The following is a 22154-nucleotide window of genomic DNA, read 5'->3' as shown; positions in this document are numbered from 1 at the left end:
AATATTTTTAACGCATGCTAAAAATAACACTTGTTTTTTTGGCTTTTAGTGAATCAGCCCCAAGGTGTTATTTGGTTAAATAGAAAGTGATCATGAGCTTTTCCAACTTTTACATTACAACATTTTTACCAAGGAAAATGAGGTGGTATAAGTGAATGGGCACCATGTAATAAATTACACTAAGTGGAAAATAATCCAAAATGCAAACTATTTTCCACTGATTAAAACATTTCTCTTTGTGCAGAATTAAGATATGCTTTACTCATACATTGTGACTCAACTGCTAATAGAAAAAATAGAACATTTTTATTTTTGTGCACAATGTATGTAATAAATGGATTACACATTACATTGTAAAGTGCATTTTTTCATTGATTTTTATTTTCATTCTGTTAACACTTTTTAGTATATATTTTATGAGGCTAAGAAAAATAAAAGGTGTCCATAAAAAGAACATGCTATATGCCCTAGTTAGAACATGCTATATGGAAAGTTATTGTTGGAAAATGGAAAGTTATTGTTTTTATGTTGTATAAAACCATGTTCTAAATACATGTCAAGCAGCACCACTTTGTAATATATTTAGTCTTACCGTGCATCTGCTAAAGTTGCCCGTGCCACTGCCCATATAACTACGAATACAGCTGGGAATCCTATAGTTGCCAAGATACAAAATTAATTTAGAAGCATTATTTTTTAGTGGGATAATACACATTTGTATTGAATTATTTCAACAGTCTATGGTCTATGCATATACAGTAAGTTTATATATTAAATATGTTTTCCCAGGGAAGGTCTACCAACAGTTAGTATACTAAATCCAATTATTAAGGTTTATATTTGGCTGCCTGTACTTACAAAAAAACCATCAAAAAAAAGTTCATCAATTATAAATCCTTCACAATTAAGGGACATCATGTCAAATGTGTGTCTCTCAGAGTGCAATTTAAGGCTTAACTTGCCAGTTTAATCATGTCACATCCCTGGAAAGTTTGGTCATGCCCATTCTGACTGATGGATTATAGTACAAGAGGGATATTTGTGTACCTTGTATAAAAATACAAGGTACACAAATATGCCTCTAGTACTATAATCCATCAGTCAGAATGGGCATGACCAAACTTTCCAGGGATGTGACATGATTAAACTGGCAAGTTAAGCCTTAAATTGCACTCTTCATAGTATGGACAATGCCTCCATAAAGAGATACCATAAATCTATGACTGCATACTATTTCCACAAAGGATGCACACTTCTGTAGGATCATGTGAATTTACAGTGTCCCTTAAAAAGGGTATGCTGCAATCATGGCACGCAGGTATAACTAAGCCATGGAATGCCTGGGTGATATTTACTGAAATTCCAAATGACTAACTTTTGGAATGCACCTTCTGGATATATACTGTATATATCAATGTATTTATCTATATTTAGATAGATATCACTACACATAAAGATATTTCAGGTAGAGATGCTATCAAAGAATATAAACTTACACTGCCTATTTAACATTACACTTGCATCTTGTAAAACCAAAAAAACAGATGAGAACATAAACATCTAGGTGGAGAAAAAGTAACATTCTAAACAGACCTAAAATACACCAAGCACAAAATGTTTAAAATAGGAACTATAACATCATAAATATGTTTACTTTTTATAGAAGTGCAGAAATTGTATTTAATCATACCCTAACCCAGGGATTCTTTACTTATGGGACTGTATACTGTTTATGATAGGTAGACATGATCCCCCAAACACAGTAAAAACAAACCATGTAACAAACCCAAAAAACATTATTTCTGTAATGAAAACCATTGTTTCTGTAGCAAAAGTAATTTAACCACTTCATTTGTGTCACCTTAGAAAAAAGGTTAGATAACAACTGTCCTAACTATTCTGTGCTGCAGTTGGTCAGACTAATAAGATGCAAACTTGTAATTGTAATTATTGAGGAGCTCAAAAATGTTCTGAACAAAAAGGATTCTTTGATGAATATGTGTGTGTAAACTCCCACAGCTAAGCAAGAGATGATGTTCCTCAAAACCTTTTTTTAATAGTTCTGCCATGGATTTCTTTTGCTAACTATTAAAAAAGTTTGAAAAGATTGATCTTACATAGTAGGCTGATTTAATATAATTTTAATTTAAAAAGAAATCCCCTTGAGCAATATTTAAAAAAAATCTTGAATATTGAGATTTAATATATAAGATTGTGTTTTCTGCTGAAATTACATTGTTCCTTTTATTTTCAATGAGATTGAAATTCACAGCCCCTAATAGTTTTTTAAACCAGTTGCTTTTTAATGTAAGAAACAACAGAAAACATGTTTGCTCTTGGCAGTAATTGATACTTTACATGATTATTTCCCAGGACAGAACATTAAGCTGTAAATAGTACTAGATTTGTTTTCTGCACTTCATACAAGTCATGCTATTTATTATTAGGGAAGCACCGAATCCACTATTTTGGTGTTCAACTGAATGCTGAATCTTTCATGAAGGATTAAGCAAAATTCTGAACCAAAACCAAACCCTAATTTGCATATGCAAATGTAGGTAAGGAAGAGAACTGCATGTGCAAAAACACTAATTAAGATCATTCTTTAGATCAACACAGTGGACAAAAGCAACCATTTTAAAACATCAGTATTTGCACTTACATGAAAACTTTACCCTTGAACAATGTAGTTCTTCATAAAAGATATTACTTTAAAAAGCTCATGTAATACTTTTCAGCTAAATAAATAATTTTTTATAAAAATATACTTTTTAGTAGTATATGCAATTGATACCCTAAATGAAAATTGCCATTTTAAGTACTAAATACCGCCCCCTAGGATCATATGCTCATAGTACACACAAACAAACCAAGGGCACACATACATGTTAGGTCACATGATCCTATGAATGGACAAATTGCTGTCTTTTACTCTACAACTCTTCATATTACAGTTAGAGCCATTGCTTCTGGTCAGGTGATATTTGAGGGAGCACACAGACCACCATAATAGATGGCTCATCATCATAATAATGGCTCAACATAATAGATGTAAAAAGGCAATATTTATTTATATTTTATATTGATGTACAAACTACCCAAGAAAGGTTTTATAACTTAGAAAAACATCAATGATATTCATACATTTAAAAATTGATTTGTTGAACTTCATGAAAGTGAAAACGTGGTAGAAAAACTGTGAAAACTGCAACATTTCTGACGTGTCGCATGAAATTTTGTTTTGTAATGTTTAAGATCAAAATCTTAAAGTTGAAAAAGGACATCAGTTATTGACTTCTATATGATCTTGACTTATTTTTTAATTTGGAAATTGTTGTTTTGCATAATAAATCATGACAAATTTGTGTTTTTTTCTGTGACAAATTTGAGTTTGAAAAACAAACCGAAAAAATCAAGCATTAGTAAATGCTCTCCATATAGCTGCATGTTTTTTAGTGGGAGCCTGCATACAGTATCTTGCATGGTTGAGCCTGGATCTTATAGGCTATAAATAAAGTTCTGGCAGTAAAGTAGTGAAATTGGAGCAATGCATCCAAGTGTGGAATTAGTTGTCAAGTAATGTTTTTGTGGGGGGACCATCCATTAATGCTCCGAAGTAAACCACCCACATACTATTTGGAACCTTTTTGTATTAGGAACATAAGGGAAAGAATTTAGCCTTCAGAGCATTGAAGCAGTACAAACCACATGTGACAAAGACCTAAGACACCATTAAAGAACCCAGTCCACATAGGGATGCTAATAAACAGATACAAGAGGGTTGATTCACTAAAGTGCGATAAAACGAGCGCTATTTATAGCATGCGTTAAAATTTTTATCGTGTCTTATTTTTCACGTCTTAACGCACGGTTCACTAAAAGGATACTTGCGTTAATTTAGACGCAATGCTGTTTGCGTTAAGTCGCGAACACTATTTTCGTGCAGTATTTGACACAACGCGCGCTAATTAAAGCAGCACGCACAAACTGTCGCTGCGTGCAAAAAATCGCACACCATATTAGCCATACACGCCATTACTTTCGGAAAACTACTGTTCTAAAAATGACCATTTCCCTGCAAACTGGAGGCTGCATCACGCTAGGGCCAACACATACTTGAATAAATCACACTGCAAAATCCATATTGTCTTGCCAAAAGATCATGAACTGTACTTTTCTATAATTACCGCCTGCCCCAAGTAGTTGTTCATTTTCGTACAGACTAATGTGATATTTAGCACGTCTAAGTGTTTGTGAATCATGCGTTAGTAATATTTCTGCGCAAGAATTAACGCAATGTGGTAAAATTAACACATTCGGTTGCACGCTATTTAACGCACGCGATATGCGACTTAATGCATACGATAATACTTTAGCAAATTGCGCATTTTTTTCCACGTCAATTTTAACGCAAAAAAGCATGCGATAACGCTTATCGACCTTTAGTGTATCAACCCTAAGATGTCTTATAGCAAACACTGCAGAAAAATAAAAAATCTTTAATATTTTGACATATAACATGTGGCCATTCAAATCAACCATTTTAGGTTTGTCCATAATATGCAGGGTCCACAAAAACGCACAGATAATAAACCCATTCTTATGCATAAAATTGCCAATATTGCCAAACAGTACTTAGCGAAAAAAATGCAGACACCTTAACTGTGTTAAGCAATTACAAGCTAAATAATTAAATTAGCAGTACAACAGACTGACAATATAGCACTGATAAGCTACGAAAGGTGTAATCAAAAGGGGGCTGCTAGATGATTACCAAATATTATAAACGGTTTTTTTGCCAATACAACCAAAAACGAAGCTCTATGGAAGTGAAGGCTAACTTTGCACAGTCACTATATGATATACGTAGTCCAGGGGGTGCTAAATAATAACCTAAATGTACAGAATAGAAACATAGTAAACCTACCTCTACCCCCGGCTCACAAAGGAAAGCTGTAGTGAGCAGGTCTTGTATTATATAATCTCTGGGGCTGCCAAAATTCATTATATATGCACAAATATGGTGAAATTGCATTTTACCCCAAGTCATTTACAAACTGAGTGCTGTGAAACTGAAAGCAACATTTTGCAGTGGCTTAATGATATTTTTACTGGTGCTGCTGATTGCAACCCAAGTATATATACATACAGTAGAACTGTCTCTGCCCCAGGAACACAAAGGAAGTAAAGCATAGTTAACCAGCCCTATATGATATGATTATATTATTATGATACAGGTATATGATATTTTGCAAATATGGCAAAACTCTATTTACCCCGGTCATATATATATTATGCTCTGTGGGACCTACTGGGTGCTGTTGCTGTGTGATATATTTTTACACACACACATATATACATACACAAATACAGTAAACTACATTACATCTGTTCCAAGCTATAATAAGCAGGCTCTGTATTGCATAATTTCCTATTGGTACATCAAAACCTACCAGGCATACTAACAGAGGATTTCACTGTATGTAGGTTGCATCCACAGTGGCAACACAGCCCCCTGAACATCTGGATAAATCAAGGAAAAGCTACATTTGCCCCAATTAGAATATGAGCCAAGTAAACTGTTAAAGTTGGAGCTACTGTGTGCAGGCTTTCCATGATACACTCACGGGGGCACCTGTACTGTAATTCCTCCATATACCTATATATAAACACAGTAAAACTACTTCTGCCCTAGGCACAATGAACAAATGAAAAGGAGTCTGCAGCCTCTATAGGATATTAAAGGGCAGCTAGAATGTTGTCCCAATACATATATAGCTAGCCTAGAAGCTCTGCATTAGAGATGTAGCGAACTGTTCGCCGGCGAACTAATTCGCACGAAAATCGGGTGTTTGCAAGTTCTCGAACTTTTATCAATGTTCGCAATTTTGGGTTCACCTTAGCTGGAGCCAAATTTTGACCTCTCACCCCAGAGCCTGCAGATACATGGCAGCCAATCAGGCAGCTCTTCCTCCTAGACCACCCCCGGACCACTCCCTTCCATATATAAACCGAAGCCCAACATTCTGCCTGTTTGTGCTTGTTGAGTTAGCATAGGGAGAGAGCTGTGCAGGGGTTTGAGGGGCAGTTTAGGTAGCTTTGCTGACTAGTAATCTACTTTCTACTGCTCTGTATGTAGCTGCTGGGGACAGCTGTCCTGCTGATCTCATCTGCTGTAACCCAATAGTCCTTGTAAAAGCAGTTTATTACACAAGTTTAGAAATGTAGAGTGATTTCTGCCCTTTACAGCACAAAATGCAACGCTGTGTCAACAACGTATTTTTCAGAGAAATTTTTGCCCTTGATCCCCCTCCTGCATGCCACTGTCCAGGTCGTGGCACCCTTTAAACAACTTTAAAATCAGTTTTCTGGCCAGAAATGGCTTTTCTAGGTTTTAAAGTTCGCCTTCTCATTGAAGTCTATGGGGTTCGCAAAGTTCGCAAAAGTTCGCACTTTTTGGCAGAAGTTCGCGAACGGGTTCGCAAACTTTTTTTGTGAGGTTTGCTACATCTCTACTCTGCATGAACAAAATCATCTATACAGGGTCTGAATTTCTATATAATACAGAGGATACTTTTTGGGCCTTCTCAGAAGATAAGGAAGTGAGTGCTTCTTTTTTTGACATCCCTCTCTTTTTCCACCCCCCAGGCCAGCTTTCTCCTGCCTTAACTCTTTCCTTCTCACCTAATCACAGTTGCACCTGCTCCTGCCAATCTCTAAACATAAACCAGTGTAATTTGGCTGCTGGTGATTCGGATCCCTTGTCATGCAGCCCCTGCGCTTATAGCTCCAGGGCTTTCCTTACTTTGGTGGGTTAAAAAGTATGCTAACCCCTGGAAACTATAGTGTGCATTCACTTACCCTGATGCTGTGAGCAAAGTGCACTTTTAGAAACAGTTTTCATGTTTTATTTTCAACAATTCATCGGCTGTTCCCAGAATTCATGCTTCATTGCCTGCACTATGCAAACATTGATTGTATGCAATTACTCTCCATCAGACTTTTGTGCACTGCCTCTGAGTTGTCAAAATGCAGGCAACTGTGCATGCACTTGCTGTAAATTCAAATATTGTCACAGTCTGCCTGCCCTCAATTCCACATCACAAGTGTGATGCATCTATTTAATCAGGGTTACTGCCTGGTCAGGAGGTAATGGTGGCTCCAGAGCTCATACAGTGTTATACAGAAGTGCAGAGTGCATTTGGGCACAAGTACCTTTAATGAAAGTGGTTTTAGATGCAACATAGTGTGGGGAAAAAACACAAACTCGTGTTTTGATAAATCTGCCCCTAAGTTAGACCATCAGTCCACAAAAGTATAGTCAATGTAACATAGTAAGTTAGGTTGAAAAAAGACGTACGTCCATCACGTTCAACCATAATGCCTATATATATATAACCTGCCTAACTGCTAGTTGATCCAGAGGAAGGCAAAAAACCCCATCTGAAGCCTCTCTAATTTGCCGCAGAGGGGAAAAAATTCCTTCCTGATTTCAAGATGGCAATCGGACCAGTCCCTGGATCAACTTGTACTAAGAGCTATCTCCCATAACCCTGTATTCCCTCACTTGCTAACAAGCCATCCAACCTCTTCTTAAAGCTATATAATGTATCAGACAGTACGACTGATTCAGGGAATTCTACAACTTCACAGCTCTCACAGTAAAAAATCCTTTCTGAATATTTATACGGAACCTCCCTTCTTCTAAATGGAGTGAGTGCCCTCGTGTCCTTTGGAAAGACCTCCTGGTAAATAAAGCATTAAAGAGGTTATTATATGATCCCCTTATATATTTATACATAGTTATCATGTCAACTCTTAAGTGCCTCTTCTCCAGTTTACACAAACTCAACTTGGCCAGTCTTTCTTCATAACTGAGACTTTCCATACCCTTTACCAGCTTAGTTGCCCTTCTTTGGACCCTCTCTAATTCAATAATGTCCCGTTTGAGCACTGGAGACCAAAACTGAACTGTATATTCTAGATGGGGCCTTACCAGCACTGGGTAAAGGAAAAGAATAACACTATCCTCCCTTGAATCTCTGCCTCTTTTAATACAGCTCAAAACCCTGTTTGTCCTTGCAGCTGCTGCCTGGTATTGCTTGCTACAGCCAAGTTTATTATCTACAAGGACTCCAAGGTCCAAAGCCTTTCTTAGTAGCAAGCTCCAAGAAGTCCTGTATTTATAGTATTGATTTAGGTGCAACTGATCAAACATCACCTACATCAAAATGTAAGCTTCTATTAAACCTGCTCCAACCCCTATAGCCCTACCAAACATTATTATTTACCATATGGAGATGAAAAATATTTTGTTGAACAAGCCTGAACAACAAAAAATGATACAAAGTATTCCAAACACTCATTCTTAAAAATAACAGATTATATAAATAAGCTACCTTTCCTCTGTAGTTAATCAGTAGCCTGTTAGTAAGCAACACAGTTGGTAATCATATAATGGTGCAATAAAATAAAGATAACAGTATAAAGGTAAAAGACTTACAAGAAAACAATAAAATCACAGTTTTATGTATTACTATTTCTTTATATAATACTATCCATGAACATTTTTCTTAATCACTGCTTTGACAGTTTGTTTATTGTTCTGCAACAAACTGGAAACAAATTACTTTTTTTAGATGTGCACTGCAATTTAAGGATTTTGTGCATGCTTGCTATAATGGGTCAATAAGTGCTTACAATATGCATGTTTTCCAGGGTCTTAACGATTTTAAATTTTAAAAGCAAGGTTCTTCAAAACAGGTGAAAAAATAATCACTGTAGTACCAGTAAGTAGATATGGTTTTAACCATGGTGCTTTTTTAAAAGTTCAAATATAATAAGTGACTATTTCCCATGAGCAACATGTGCCTTCAGGTGCCTCTATACTGTATATATAAATATAGGAGCCCTTGGGAGCAAGTGTCTATCTGAATGGTGTCCATGTATTGTCCATTTTGCATCCAGCTCAAAACTAGAAGAGTGCTAGAATCTGTAAATGAGGCTTAGTAAGCCTCCTCATATGGAAAAGTAGAAAGCACTAAAAAGGATGCAAAACTGAACACACAATAATGACATTCATAAAAGGTACTTGCATCCATACACACTCCTTTTTCTTACAAATACTTGCATACTCTCGTAGAGTGCTTTTTAAGCAAATAATCGTAGGTTTTAGGAACTATTTTTTTCTCTGTTCTTATAAAACAGTACCATGTACTTGATCCTAACTAAGCTGCATAAATCCATGTTGGTTGCAAAATAAGCATAATGGGTTTATTTAATATTTAAATGATTTTAGCAGATTTAAAGTATGGTGATGCAAATTACAGAAAGCTTACTCTTAAGTGTCAGGTCTAGGAAGGGCCACATTGCTCAGACAGCAGCAGCCCCAATGCTGTCTCCCCTCACCTGCTCTGTGCTTATGCATTCAAAGAGTCAAAGCTGGTCTTCTGAGTCAAAGTACGGGGACCACATCGCTAGTGCAGAGAATGCTTTTACTCTCTCTGCACTAACAGAGCCCAATACCTGTTTTAAAAAGGGAAATTCGGCTCTGGCCGCTTACTGCCACCTGAGGCAAGGTTCTCACCCTGTCCCAGTGGAGCTTCCAGTTAGGTCCCTATTACAGTCATACAGTGGGTGGATTTTCATTAGAGTTTTTAGAGTATGGTTGGTAACTGAAGTACCCAAAGAAAACAAACATGGAAAATATTCAAACTTGTTGTAGATAGTAATCAAGCTGGAATTGAACTCAAGCTTCCAGCACTAGAAGGCAAAATAAATGTGGCATTTAAAGATTTTTTTCGCTAAACAGTGGCAGAAACTCGCTGCAATGAAAAAGTTGACAAGACAAAAATGTTGCAGAGACAAAAAAATCGCCAAGACAAAAGTGATTAGCAATCACCCTCCACCACTTTTTTTCTGTGTTTCTCTGTATTTCCTGTATAATTTATCAGTGGTTTTCGCCGTTCATTTAGGCTCAAGGGTTCAAGACTCACTGCCAAAAATATTTCTTATTTTTCCATAGGTTTACATAAATTACCTTCCAAACTTCCATGAAAAAACACAAAAAGGTTTAGGAACCTAAAATTTTTCATGCATCTGCCATTTCAGATTTGATCAGCCACAGTCTTTCTTCCTTTATTAAACTTTTGTAAGACTGAGACTGTAGCTTCATAAACAGTAACAAGCCTGTTATTGTAAATTGAAAGGAAGATTGATTAAATGATTGATCTGAATGCTGAGTAAGGTGAGAAAGTGTAGCAATTTAAAAGCAATAAGAAAGCATACTATGGTGGCTTAATTTGTTTGTGACAATGCCTTTCTGTGTAAATGTAACAAAATCTATCAAATACAATACTTGGTTAATAGCTCACGCTATTTAGGATACTGTACTTACAATTACACAGGCTAATTGACCAACATTGGGAAAATTTGCACCTGTACAGTAACCAATAGCAACCAGTCAGAGATTTGCAGTGTTTAGCCAGCTACATACTAGAATGATTCAGAGTGTTGGTAATAATTATTTGTTTTTTATTGTATTTTTCATTTATTTATTTTGTTTTGAGATTAACTAGTGACAGAAAACTTCTATAATAGAAGTACAATATGCTTAAGATGCATTTAAGAAGATGATATGTCTTTCTAATATTAATAGTTACATGTTCTTTTATTTATATTTTATAAATTTATTATCTTAATAACCTGATCAATTACATAAGATTTTGAATTATATCACTGGGTAGAGTATACCCTGAAACAAAACACTGCTAAATTTCCCAGAACATATTTCTATTGCAAAGGCTCCAGACTGAACTCAAACACAGCATACCTTGGAGAAGATTGCCAAAAAGTGCCCAAAAAAAATCTTTTAATTTGTCTTGCAAAATTGTTTACAAATACATTTTAGTGCATTAATGTGGTTTAAGGGGCCCATTTATCAAAGTCCGAATTGTAGACATTTACAAGTACGATAGAAAAAATTCGGATTAAATACGATAATTTCTAATGTGCGCAGAATTTTATGATTTGTCGCACAAATTGTCACAAAGTACAAGTTCTAAAATTTGGAAAAAATATGATTTTTTTGTAATCGTACCCAATCGTACATTGATAAATGGGCCCCTAAGTGTTTTACCCATGGCAATCCCTGTTGCAGGGTGATGTGAGATGTGTAGTTTAGGCCAGAACAATGCTGATAAGAAAAATCTAGCTGTTGTGTTTAAAGCTAGCAACTACTTAAGTAACCATATCCCCCTCAAGTAATTGCATTGGTAAAACACTTACTGTAAATCACATTAATGCTGAAAGTCATTGGCATCATTTTGGGTGTTTGGTATTTTAGTTAGTATTTGGTGCACCCAATACTTTAGACACAACTGCTCCATACCTATTAATGCAAAAAGCTGAGGAAACCCTGGAGCTACTTCCTTGTCTGGAGGTTGACTTGGAACAGGAGGAAGAAGGAAGGCAAAAGCTGAGTGTGCAACTATACACAAGAGCAAGTAGTGCATTTCAAAGCAAGTACTTTTAATAAATGGACTTTAACGTGCAACTGACTGTGGGGAAAGTTGCACAGACACAAGTGTGCTTGCAGTCATAAATGACATCTAATATTTTTCAGAAAGTACACATACTGATAATTTTGAAACTGTTAAATACATGTTTTTACTAAAGTGTTTTTGCAATTGAAATTTCTGAAAATACCCAGTAGCTTGCAGTTCAATGAATTGTATCTCCCACACGTCTTATGTACAAGGAAGAAAAATATAATAATTATGAATGTCAGGGATCTTCTAAATGAGAGAGCTAGGGTCAGTGTTACAGTGGCCTCTGTTTTGATATTCTCAGACTCGCTTTCATCTGGTATGGTACCTACGGATTGGAAGAAGGCTAATGTCATTCCTATATACAGTATTTAAAAATGAATAAGATTTTGGCCTGGCAATTATAGGCCAGTAAGTTTGACATGCGTGATGGGCAAGTTATTTAAAGACTTGTTAAGGGATCACATGCAAAATTATGGACTGGATATAAGCAGTAATTAGCATGGCTTTATGAAAGATGGGTCTTGTCAGACCAATTTGATTGCTTTTTATGATGAGATTAGTAAGAAGCTGGACAGTGGGGATGCAGTAGATGTGTTCTATTTAGATTTTGCCAAAGCATTTGATACTGTTCCCCACAAACAACTGCTTTCTAATCTAAGGTCTATTGGTCTTAGTGAAGTCATTTGCACGTAGTTAGGAAACTTGCTACAGGATCGTGTAAAGAGGGTAATGTTACTACTTGGTGTAAGGTTATTAGTAGGGTCTCTTAGGGTTCTTTACTGGGTCCACTTTTGTTTAACTTGTTTATAAATGACTTAGGGGAGGGTATTATAAGTAATGTATCAGTGTTTGCAGATGACACAAAACTCTGCAGCAAAGTCAATTCTATCCAGGATGTGGCATCCCTGCAGCAGGATATTGACCATCTGGCAATCTGGGCAGCTAAGTGGCAGATGAGATTTAATGTGGATAAATTTAAGGTCATGCACCTGGGATGTAAAAATATGCAAGCCCCGTATACCCTTAATGGGACTGCACTAGGCAAATCCATTATGGAGAAGGACCTTGGAGTCCTTGTGGATAATAAACTTGGCTGTAGCAAGCAATGCCAGGCAGCAGCTGCAAGGGCAAACAAGGTTTTGAACTGTATTAAAAGGGGTATAGATTCACAGGAGGAGGGTGTTATTCTTCCCCTTTACAGAGTGCTGGTAAGGCCCCATCTAGAATATGCAGTTCAGTTTTGATCTCCAGTGCTCAACCGGGACATTATTGAATTAGAGAGGGCCCAGAGAAGGGCAACTAAGCTGGTAAAGGGTATGGAAAGTCTCAGTTATGAAGAATGACTGGCCAAGTTGGGTCTGTTTACACTGGAGAAGAGGCACTGGAGTTGACATGATAACTATGGATCATATAATAACCACTCTAATGCTTTATTTACCAGTAGGTCCGTCCAACTTACACGAGGGCACTCATTCCATTTAGAAGAAAGGAGGTCCCATTTAAATTTGTGGAAAGGATTTTTTACTGTGAGAGCTAAGAATTTGTGGAATTCCCTCCCTGAACCAGTCGTGCTGCCTGATACATTATACAGCTTTAAAAATGGGGTGGATGGCTTTTTAGCAAGATAGGGAATACAGGGTTATGGGAGATAGCTCTTAGTACAAGTTGATCCAGGGACTGGTCCGATTGCCATCTTGGAGTCGGGAAGGAATTTTTTTCCCCCCCTGAGGCAAATTAGAGAGACTTCAGATGGGTTTTTTTTTTTTGCCTTCTTCTGGATCAACTAGCAGTTAGACAGGTTATATATGGGCATTATGGTTGAACTTAATGGATGTATGTCTTTTTTTGACCTAACTTATTGTGTTACTATGTTTGATAATCCTGTATATTAGACATTAAATAGTGTGCCATGTAGAGATGCCAAAATAAACATAATATATTTGAATTGTTAAGGATGCTGCATTGTCTGTTAGGAGATCTTAGGGCCAATTCACTAAAGTGCGTTAAAACATGCGTTATTTATAGCATGCGGTAAAAATGTTATCGCATCTAATTTTTCGCGTCTTAACGCATGCTTCACTAAAAGCATACTTGCGTTAATTTACGCGCGATGCTGCTTGCATCGGAATGACGGAATGAGCGCCAATCAACACACTGCATACAAATATTTGCTGCATGCAAAAAAAACGCACGCCATGTTAGTCATACATGCGATTAATTTCGGAAAATTACTGTACTGAAAATGACTATTTCCCTGCAAACTGGAGGCTACATCACTCTAGGGCCAACACATACCTGAATAAATAACACTGCAAAGTCCATATTGTGTTGCCAAAACCTCATTAACTGTACTTTACTATAATTACCGCCTGCCTCAAGTAGGTGTTATTTTTCGCACAGACTAATGCGATATTTAGCGCGTCTAAATGTTTGTGAATCATGTGTTAGTATTCATTTCTGTGCGCAAATTAACGGATGCATTAAAATTAACGCATTCGGTAGCGTGAAATTTAACGCATGCGATATACGACTTAACGGGTGCGGTAACACTGTAGTGAATCGTGCGTTAATTTTTGCGTCAGCCCTCTTATGTATTAGAAGATCTTCAAACAGTAAGTGGATCTGTAAAAAGCATACCTTTTTAGAAAGCACAACACACACACTTCTTGAAGCTCCAAACTACTAAATAGCAACACTTTTCGAATGTTTACTACATTTATGAAAATTGCCTTAAAACTTGCACGTCACAGAATTTTCTTCCCATGTTTCCGTGGGTGCAAACATAAAACATTATAAACATAAATACCAAGGGTCTTCTGGACTGTTTGACATTTAATATGCATAGAATCACAAAACTATGTGATAAAATGAAAACAACATACACAATGTTAAAGGCCAAACAGTATATTAATATATTAATATATATTAATATTTTACAACTTAGTACTGTAAATGAGATGCAAAACACCTTACCCCAGCCTATAAGCGTGAACCCCCACAGGTATTTGGTGTCGGAAAAAAAGGCCACAAATATTAGACTGTGCAAGTAGAGTCCTTCCACAAGGATCCAATAGTAGTTTGTTGCCAAAAAGTATATGAACATTACAACTGCAATTTTACATCCAACCTGCAGAAATAGAGACAATTGAAAACACATCAAACACTAAACAAGTGTTATAGTTAAGTATCTGCAATAATTTGCTTAAAAAGTCATGAAATGATTGTTATATATAGGTTTAGTGGGTATTTATATTGCACATAGTATAGACCTTGATTGACAGAAAAGTAACACCTGTTGGTAAATATGATTATGTATGTATGTATGTATGTATATCTTTATTTATAAAGCGCTACTTATGTACGCAGCGCTGTACAGTAGAATTCATTAATACAGACAGGGGGGTTAAAGATAATGGATAAATACAAAGTACAACAATAAATACAAATAAATACAAGGTACAGTTGCAATCTCTTAAGCTTTATACCACATGTTTTGCTCCCTATATGCCTGGTTTACTGATTCTTATAGTTGAGCATGAGAAGACAATTATCTCTTGATAGAATAGACTGCACTGCATGAGATACTAAGCAGTAGGTTAGAATAAAAATACCAGTTTGCAGAGAAAGGCACTAGAAGGGCACTAAAGTGAGCATTCACTTACTGTACATATACAAAACCTACCTTCAAAGAATGTTTAGCATTTTGGAAAATAACTTTTGGCATTTAGTGAAAACTATGTACCTTAAAGGACAATGAAAGGTTAATATAAATTAAAAGTAAGTCTAAAGGCATTCTTTTTAAGTACTTACTACATATCTAAATTCCCAGATCCCTGCTTGCTTCTCTGAGATATGGTGCTGGCAGCCTACAGCAGTGTGAAGACTACAGTGACATCACTGAAATCTCTCTTCCCTTCCTGTAGGTGCCAGCGGCAGCTTCCTATTCTCTGAGCATGTGTGTAACTTGATCCTGTCTCCTGTTCTGAGCTACACATGCCCACCAGCCAATCAGAAGCGGATCTGGCAGAGGGGAGGGGGGGGGGAGGGAATGAAACATATGTGCAGTATGAAGCAAGGAGGGAAAGGAAGGGAGAATACCTTTTTAGAGATGGCTGCCTGTTCTAGAAAATTTGAAGTAAGTGTGACTGAGTAAATATTTGATTAGGTGAGCCAAAAGTGTGGCGTTTTTATTAAACAATAGGAGGACTATTGGGCAGTATGCTTTTTACATTTTGACTTGCATTCTCCTTTAAGTCTAAAGAAGTGGCCTCAAGATGAACACAAAAGTAACTTTTAATTAATCGTATTTTAAGAATGTGATCCCTTTAACTATGTTTGTTGCATGCTTCTGTATATGTTCCAGACTACTGCTACCTTTTCTAAGGACTGAGGTCCAAAACTACTCAAGGTCAGGGGCACACCTGTGCTCCTGCTTAAGGGTAGCTTAGGGTAGCTCAAAGGCTAGAATCACTTCTGCTCAAGGTAAGGTTGTACCAAGAATTTTGCCAGGCTTATGGATACCTTCAAGATACTACAGGCAAAATACATTTGGCATTACTTCACAATGTTCTTTCTTCCTCTTTCCTCCTGGAATCACAACGATTATCATAAGCACATTTTAATGTCATGTTAATTAAATTGTACAACATTGTAATGTTAGGCTAACTGTGTTATTCTTAAATCAAGTAGACTTGTTACATATATATATATATATCCTTGTATGAATAGGCTTACTGAGAGTTAATTCATATTGACACAACAGTGTAAACAGAATATGCCATTGTTTGTTGAATTTTAAAGGAGCAGTTTTAAACTCCCCAGCAGCTGAAAAAAAGCTAGCAAGTAATGAGTCTATGAAGATTTTCATTCATCCAGGTCATGGTATATCTAGTATAAATAAATCTAAAGCAACTGGACTTGTTAGGTAATCATTGAAGACGTTTCACTACTCATCCGAGCAGCTTCTTCAGTTCAACTGACTGGTATGGGAAGTCCTCAGCATATGTACTCTTCCACTAATCCAATCACAATGGCACTATGTAACTCTTCAGAAAGGTGACATCTGAAACTCACAGAGGTGTGAATGCTGTGGAGTTAATTTGAAAGGATTACCAAAGTATCATGCAACTCTTCAAACAGGTGTTACTTGTTAGTTACATAAATGGATGTGTGAAGAGTTCTGAAACTGCCGGGGTACAGATGTTAGAACAGCATTGTATGTAGCACAGATGGTAGACAGATGGTGTCGAAGTACCCCGCCTCTGTTACAAAGTGCCATTGTGATTGGATTAGTGGAAGAGTACATATGCTGAGGACTTCCCATACCAGTCAGTTGAACTGAAGAAGCTGCTCAGATGAGTAGTGAAACGTCTTCAATGATTACCTAACAAGTCCAGTTGCTTTAAATTTATTTATACTAGATATAGCAAGTAATGACTACAATTGTAACAGTTCCTCTGTAACAGACTTTATACTAAAGCTTAAGTTGGTCAGTATGCCCAGTGGGGGCTGAAGCTGCCTAAAATGCTGATGACTCCTTGGATGGACTTGCACCTGGACATGCTGACCCAATGGCAAACAGATATAGAAAACCTACATTTTTAAACTCAGGTCCATTAAATAGGCTAAATCCCACAAAAATTTTGCTGCAGTAGCATAGTAATACTGTGTGTTATAATCCTAAAACATTACACATGAGTGTTTATGAGTGGGATCACTGCTTAACATCTGCAAGAGATGGTATACTAAAGGCATCCTTATATAATACCTTAATTCACAGTGAACATAAATCAAGTTACTGGTAACTTCTAGCTTCATTTTTTTACTATTCACATGTTTAAAAAAGAATTTTGGATTCTTTTTACTCCTAGCTGCAATACCCCTCTCCATCTCTATTTTAGCTTGCCTGATAGCCTTTTTGCATGCTTTTTTTGCTTCCTTGATGAAAGTTTCTGCTGTCCCAGCTAACGTGAATGCTTTAAAAGCACGTCTTTTCTTACCAACCTCGACACTTACACTTTTATTCAGCCATAAAGGTTTTGCTTTTCTCTGCCTCTCCTTGCTTACAAGGGGAATATACCGATTTGTATATTTGCTAAGCAATGTTTTAAAGATGTTCCATTTTCCTCCTGTGTCTAACCCTATGAAAATCCTTTCCCAGTTGACAAATTGCAGAGATGCCCTAATACTGGCAAAGTCTGCACGTCTAAAATTGAGTGTTTTAGTTAATCCCTTGTCTCTGCAGCATTATCTCATAGGAGTCCATGTTATGATCGCTGTTCCCCAAATGCTCACCCACACAAATGTTAGAGATGAGTTCAGTATTATTAGATATTACAAGGTCCAAAATAGAGTCATTCCTAGTAGGTTCTTGAACTACATGAAATAAAAAGTTGTCATTTAGACAAACCTACTAGCTTTTTCTGACTTAGCCACCCCATTACTCCAGTCAATGTCCAGATAATTAATGTCCCCCATAATAACAACTTGACCCAGACGTTAAGCCTCCTCCATTTGCAATAGTAGCTGGGCCTCATCCCCCTCACTTATACAGGGTGGTTTATAGCATACACCAATGATAATTTTCTTTGTAACCTTTAGCCCTGCTGAAATTTCTATCCAAAGGGATTCCACATTTTCCTTGGGAATGTATTTAGCACATGGCTTATACACTGAAAAACCTCCTGAAAGGGGTCTTTTACAATCTACAAAATCTATACTCCCAAACAATAAATATGAACAATATGAGCATAAAAAAGCTGATATGTAAAACCCTGCTTTATCTAAATAAACCATCTAATTCAACCATTTATCTAGTAATATACTTAATTTAGTAGTAGTAGTATTCCTAAATAGAAAGGGCTGTCCCCTGGGAACATACAATTTGCAGAGCACACAGACAAACCAAGGGCACACATGCATATTAGGGCACAAGTTCTGTGTTTTACTCCCACACTTCTTTCTGTTACAGTTGGTGCTGCATTCTTTCTGGTTATGTGATCTCTGAGGGCAGACCATCAAAAAAATAGTGTCTCAAGGTAAAATGGTAATATTAAGTAATATGCATACTCTAGTTTGGTATGATTATTTAATAGGCCACTTAATATGATATAAATCTGTTGATTAAGTATTAATTCTGGGGGTATAGTTTGATTAACATAGGCTGATTAGTAATTAATTCAGATTCAGATTAGCATCAAAATAATAAGCCCTGTAATATCTGCCTAAGTGATAAGCAAATCTGCCTGCTTTATAATATGCAATAACCCCTAAGCTTAGCTTTTCAGCAGCTGCTCAGAGCACACTGAGCATGTGAATGTCACTGACTTGTGTCAGTATAACATTTGGTCATCATCTAGTAACCCTTTTGATTACACTTTTCAGGCCTTCTCAGTGCTATATTGCCAGTTTGTTGTACTTATGTATCTTGCTTGGAATTGCTTAAAGTAGTTAATGTGCATGTAGTTCTTTTCACAAGGTACTGTTTGACAATATTGACAATTTTATGCATAAGAATGGGTCTATTATCTGTATGTTTTTGTGTACCCTGCATATTACGAACCCTGCATATACGGTAAAGCTAATACATAATTGATAACTTGTTAAAATTATCATGCGATGTGCATGAATGCTTGTCTGTTTATTGCATCCCTAGATAGGTTTTTAGTTCGTAATTTACTGGCGTTAGTTGTGGTAGTCTAACCCCAAGGTGGGTGACTGCAGTGTGGTGGTCTAACCCCAAGGTGGGTGACTGCAGTGTGGTGGTCTAACCCCAAGGTGGGTGGCTGCAGTGTGGTGGTCTAACCCCCAAGGTGGGTGGCTGCAGTATGGTGGTCTATCACTCAGGGTGGGTGACCATAGCATTTCCTTAATGGCTACAGTAATAGCAGCATGTCAGAGAGATCGGGTGACCTTACCATTTTTTACCCTCTATGCTGTGCCATCTGAGTTAGGCACCTGCGACTGGAGGGAGGTCTCTACAGAGTAAATGGGCTGCTAAGAAAGCAGCATGGCAAAGTGGTTAGTTGACCTTACCCTCTATGCTTGGCCCTCTAAACTGGGCATGTGTGGCTGGAGGGAGGTCTCTACAGAGTGGATGGACCACTAAGGAAGCAGCACACAAAGTGGTGGGTTGACCTTACCCTCTATGCTTGACCCTAAGAACTGGGCATGTGCGGCTGGAGGGAGGTCTCTACAGAGTGGATGGGTCACTAAGGAAGCAGCATGGCAAAGTGGTTGGTTGACCTTACGCTCTATGCTGTGCCATCTGATCTAGGCACCTGTGGCTGGAGGGAGGTCTCTACAGAGTTGATGGGCTTCTAATGAAGGCAGTATGGTGAAATGGTTGGTTGACCTTACCCTCTATGCTTGACCCTAAGAACTGGGCATGTGTGGCTGGAGGGAGGTCTCTACAGAGCGGATGGACCGCTAAGGAAGCAGCATGGCAAAGTGCTTGGTTGACCTTACCCTCTATGCTGTGCCATCTGAGCTAGGCACCTGTGGCTGGAGGGAGGTCTCTACAGAGTGGATGGACTGCTAAGGAAGCAGCATGACAAAGCGGTTGGTTGTCCTTAACCTCTTTGCTGTGCCATCTGAGCTGGGCACCTGGAACTGGAGGGAGGTCTCTAAATATTGGTTGGGCTGCTAAGGAAGCAGCGTGGCAAGGTGGTTTTACCCTCCAGTCTGGAATATTTGCAATCGCCATGGGGGTTAGGAAGGAATTTTTTCCCTCTTGAGGCATAATTGGCGCAGACTTCAGGCCGCATGCGGGCAACAAAAAAAAAAGACGCAGACGACAAAAAAAAATCATGCGACAAATGCGTTTTGCACATTTTCTTGCCGTTTTGTGAATTTTATGGCAAAGCGAAATGGGACAGATTCGATCATCACTACCAGCTGCCACTTTGCTGTATTATTTACCATGTTACAATTAACATAGCTGAAATGCCACATAATATACATTTTCAAATACTTTTCTTTTGCTACGAGACTTCTCAGACCAAAAAACTGAAAATGTCATACCTGCACAGTAATACAATTATAACTAATATTCTTTTCTAAAAATATAAAAATATCTCAAGGCAGAAGCATTCTTATAAGCTTCTAGTCAAAGTTTCAACGGTTAATAATAAAATTGGGTTATATTTTGTTATATAGGTTGTAATTTGCTTTAAGGGTATTTGTTGCAAGCTGAGTCAGCAAAAGGGCTTTCTCCTTTAATAAAAATAAAGTGCACTGCAGAGAGGCCAGCTGCAATTTTAACACAGCATGCTAAGTATATCACCCACCCCCACTGTCTCCTTGGTGCCCTTGAATTTTCTTGTCATTGACAGTGCTAACTGGAGGTGATTTGCATTTGAAACTGCACAGTGATTTGTAGTCATATAGCAGTATTGATTGTATCTAATACTATTAGTGAGATTTTTTTGTCTTCTTGTTATGTCTGACTTCAGTTACAAGTGTTAGTTTTTCTATTTTCAGACAACACTCATCAGATAAGCGCTTGTGCTGTTAAACCATCTTCTTATAGAGAAATAGAAAACACAGGCTTTTTATTTAGGCAGAAAAAAAGCAGAATAATAAATGTCAAGAATGAGAACACTCATTTTAAAAATCACAAATCAGCATGCCATTTAAGACTTACTCATTGAGCATTACAATGGTTATATTGTCACCGGATCAAAATACTGTTAAACTATTGGCCACTCAAAACATGGGAACTCACATAATCAAGTACTACCTGCAAGTAGGATGAGTAGCCGTGATAAGATCTCTGTCTTTGTCTATGTAATAACTAGAAGTACTAGGTAATACAGGTAAAAGAGGGACCAGATTGTGGTTATAGGGGACCCTATTCATGGAAAGGTTGACAAGTTCATCAGAATCATTTAAAGGGAAACAGTGTCCACTATCCATGATGCCAGGGTTCAGAATAGGGTTGTAGGGGCTGTAAATTTCTCAGCTTCCTTGTACAGTATATACTGGTACCAAATGACAAAATAAGGACCCAAGCATGTTATTTACGGCAGTTATCCTGCTGTGATGATGTCATGAGAAACGCTTCTCCCATACTTGGAGTTTATTAAGAATGAATTTCGTATGCATATTTTTGTAGAATGGAATTGCCCGGTACACAATAGAGTATGAAGAAAAATAAAAACTCACTTCCTAACCCACTAAAAATAATGAAGAAACATAACTTCCTTTTTGGGATACTAAGTAACATAGTAATTTAGGTTGAAAGAAGACAACTGTACATTAAGTACAACATTTTAGTTCAAATTAAGCATACCTGCTGTTTGATTTCCAGGGGCAATAAAAAAAAACATATCTAAAGCCAAATAGCTTCTAAGGGGAATAAATTTCCTTTGAGGCAATCTGGAAAACAATTCATTTCTGACTCCAAGATGGCAATTGGAACAGTCCTTGTATCAACTTTGTGCTAAAAGCTCATTTTGGTAATCCTTTATTTTTTCACTTGCTAAAATGACACCCAACCCTTCCTTGAATATCTGCTATCACAACCAATTAAAAGAGAGAAGGTGATTTGACAGCTGTCACTGTAAAAAATATTTTTTTAATATTATGATGGACTTGTTTTAAAAC

General features: G+C 37.2%; 1 protein-coding gene across 1 annotated transcript in view; it reads right to left on the bottom strand.

Annotated features, from left to right (window-relative positions):
• Window positions 1-22154, bottom strand: part of pth2r (parathyroid hormone 2 receptor) — a 106618-nt gene that overhangs the window by 42078 nt on the left and 42386 nt on the right. Inside the window, exons 7-8 of the mRNA XM_031893504.1 lie at window positions 14523-14676; window positions 593-653 (exon numbers count right to left, since the gene is read on the bottom strand). Coding sequence (XP_031749364.1) covers window positions 593-653; window positions 14523-14676 — 215 coding nt within the window. The remainder of the gene's footprint in view (window positions 1-592; window positions 654-14522; window positions 14677-22154) is intronic.

Source organism: Xenopus tropicalis, chromosome 9 (assembly GCF_000004195.4).
Source record: "Xenopus tropicalis strain Nigerian chromosome 9, UCB_Xtro_10.0, whole genome shotgun sequence".
Taxonomy (NCBI): Eukaryota; Metazoa; Chordata; class Amphibia; order Anura; family Pipidae; genus Xenopus; species Xenopus tropicalis.
This window is presented reverse-complemented; position numbering and strand designations above follow the sequence as displayed.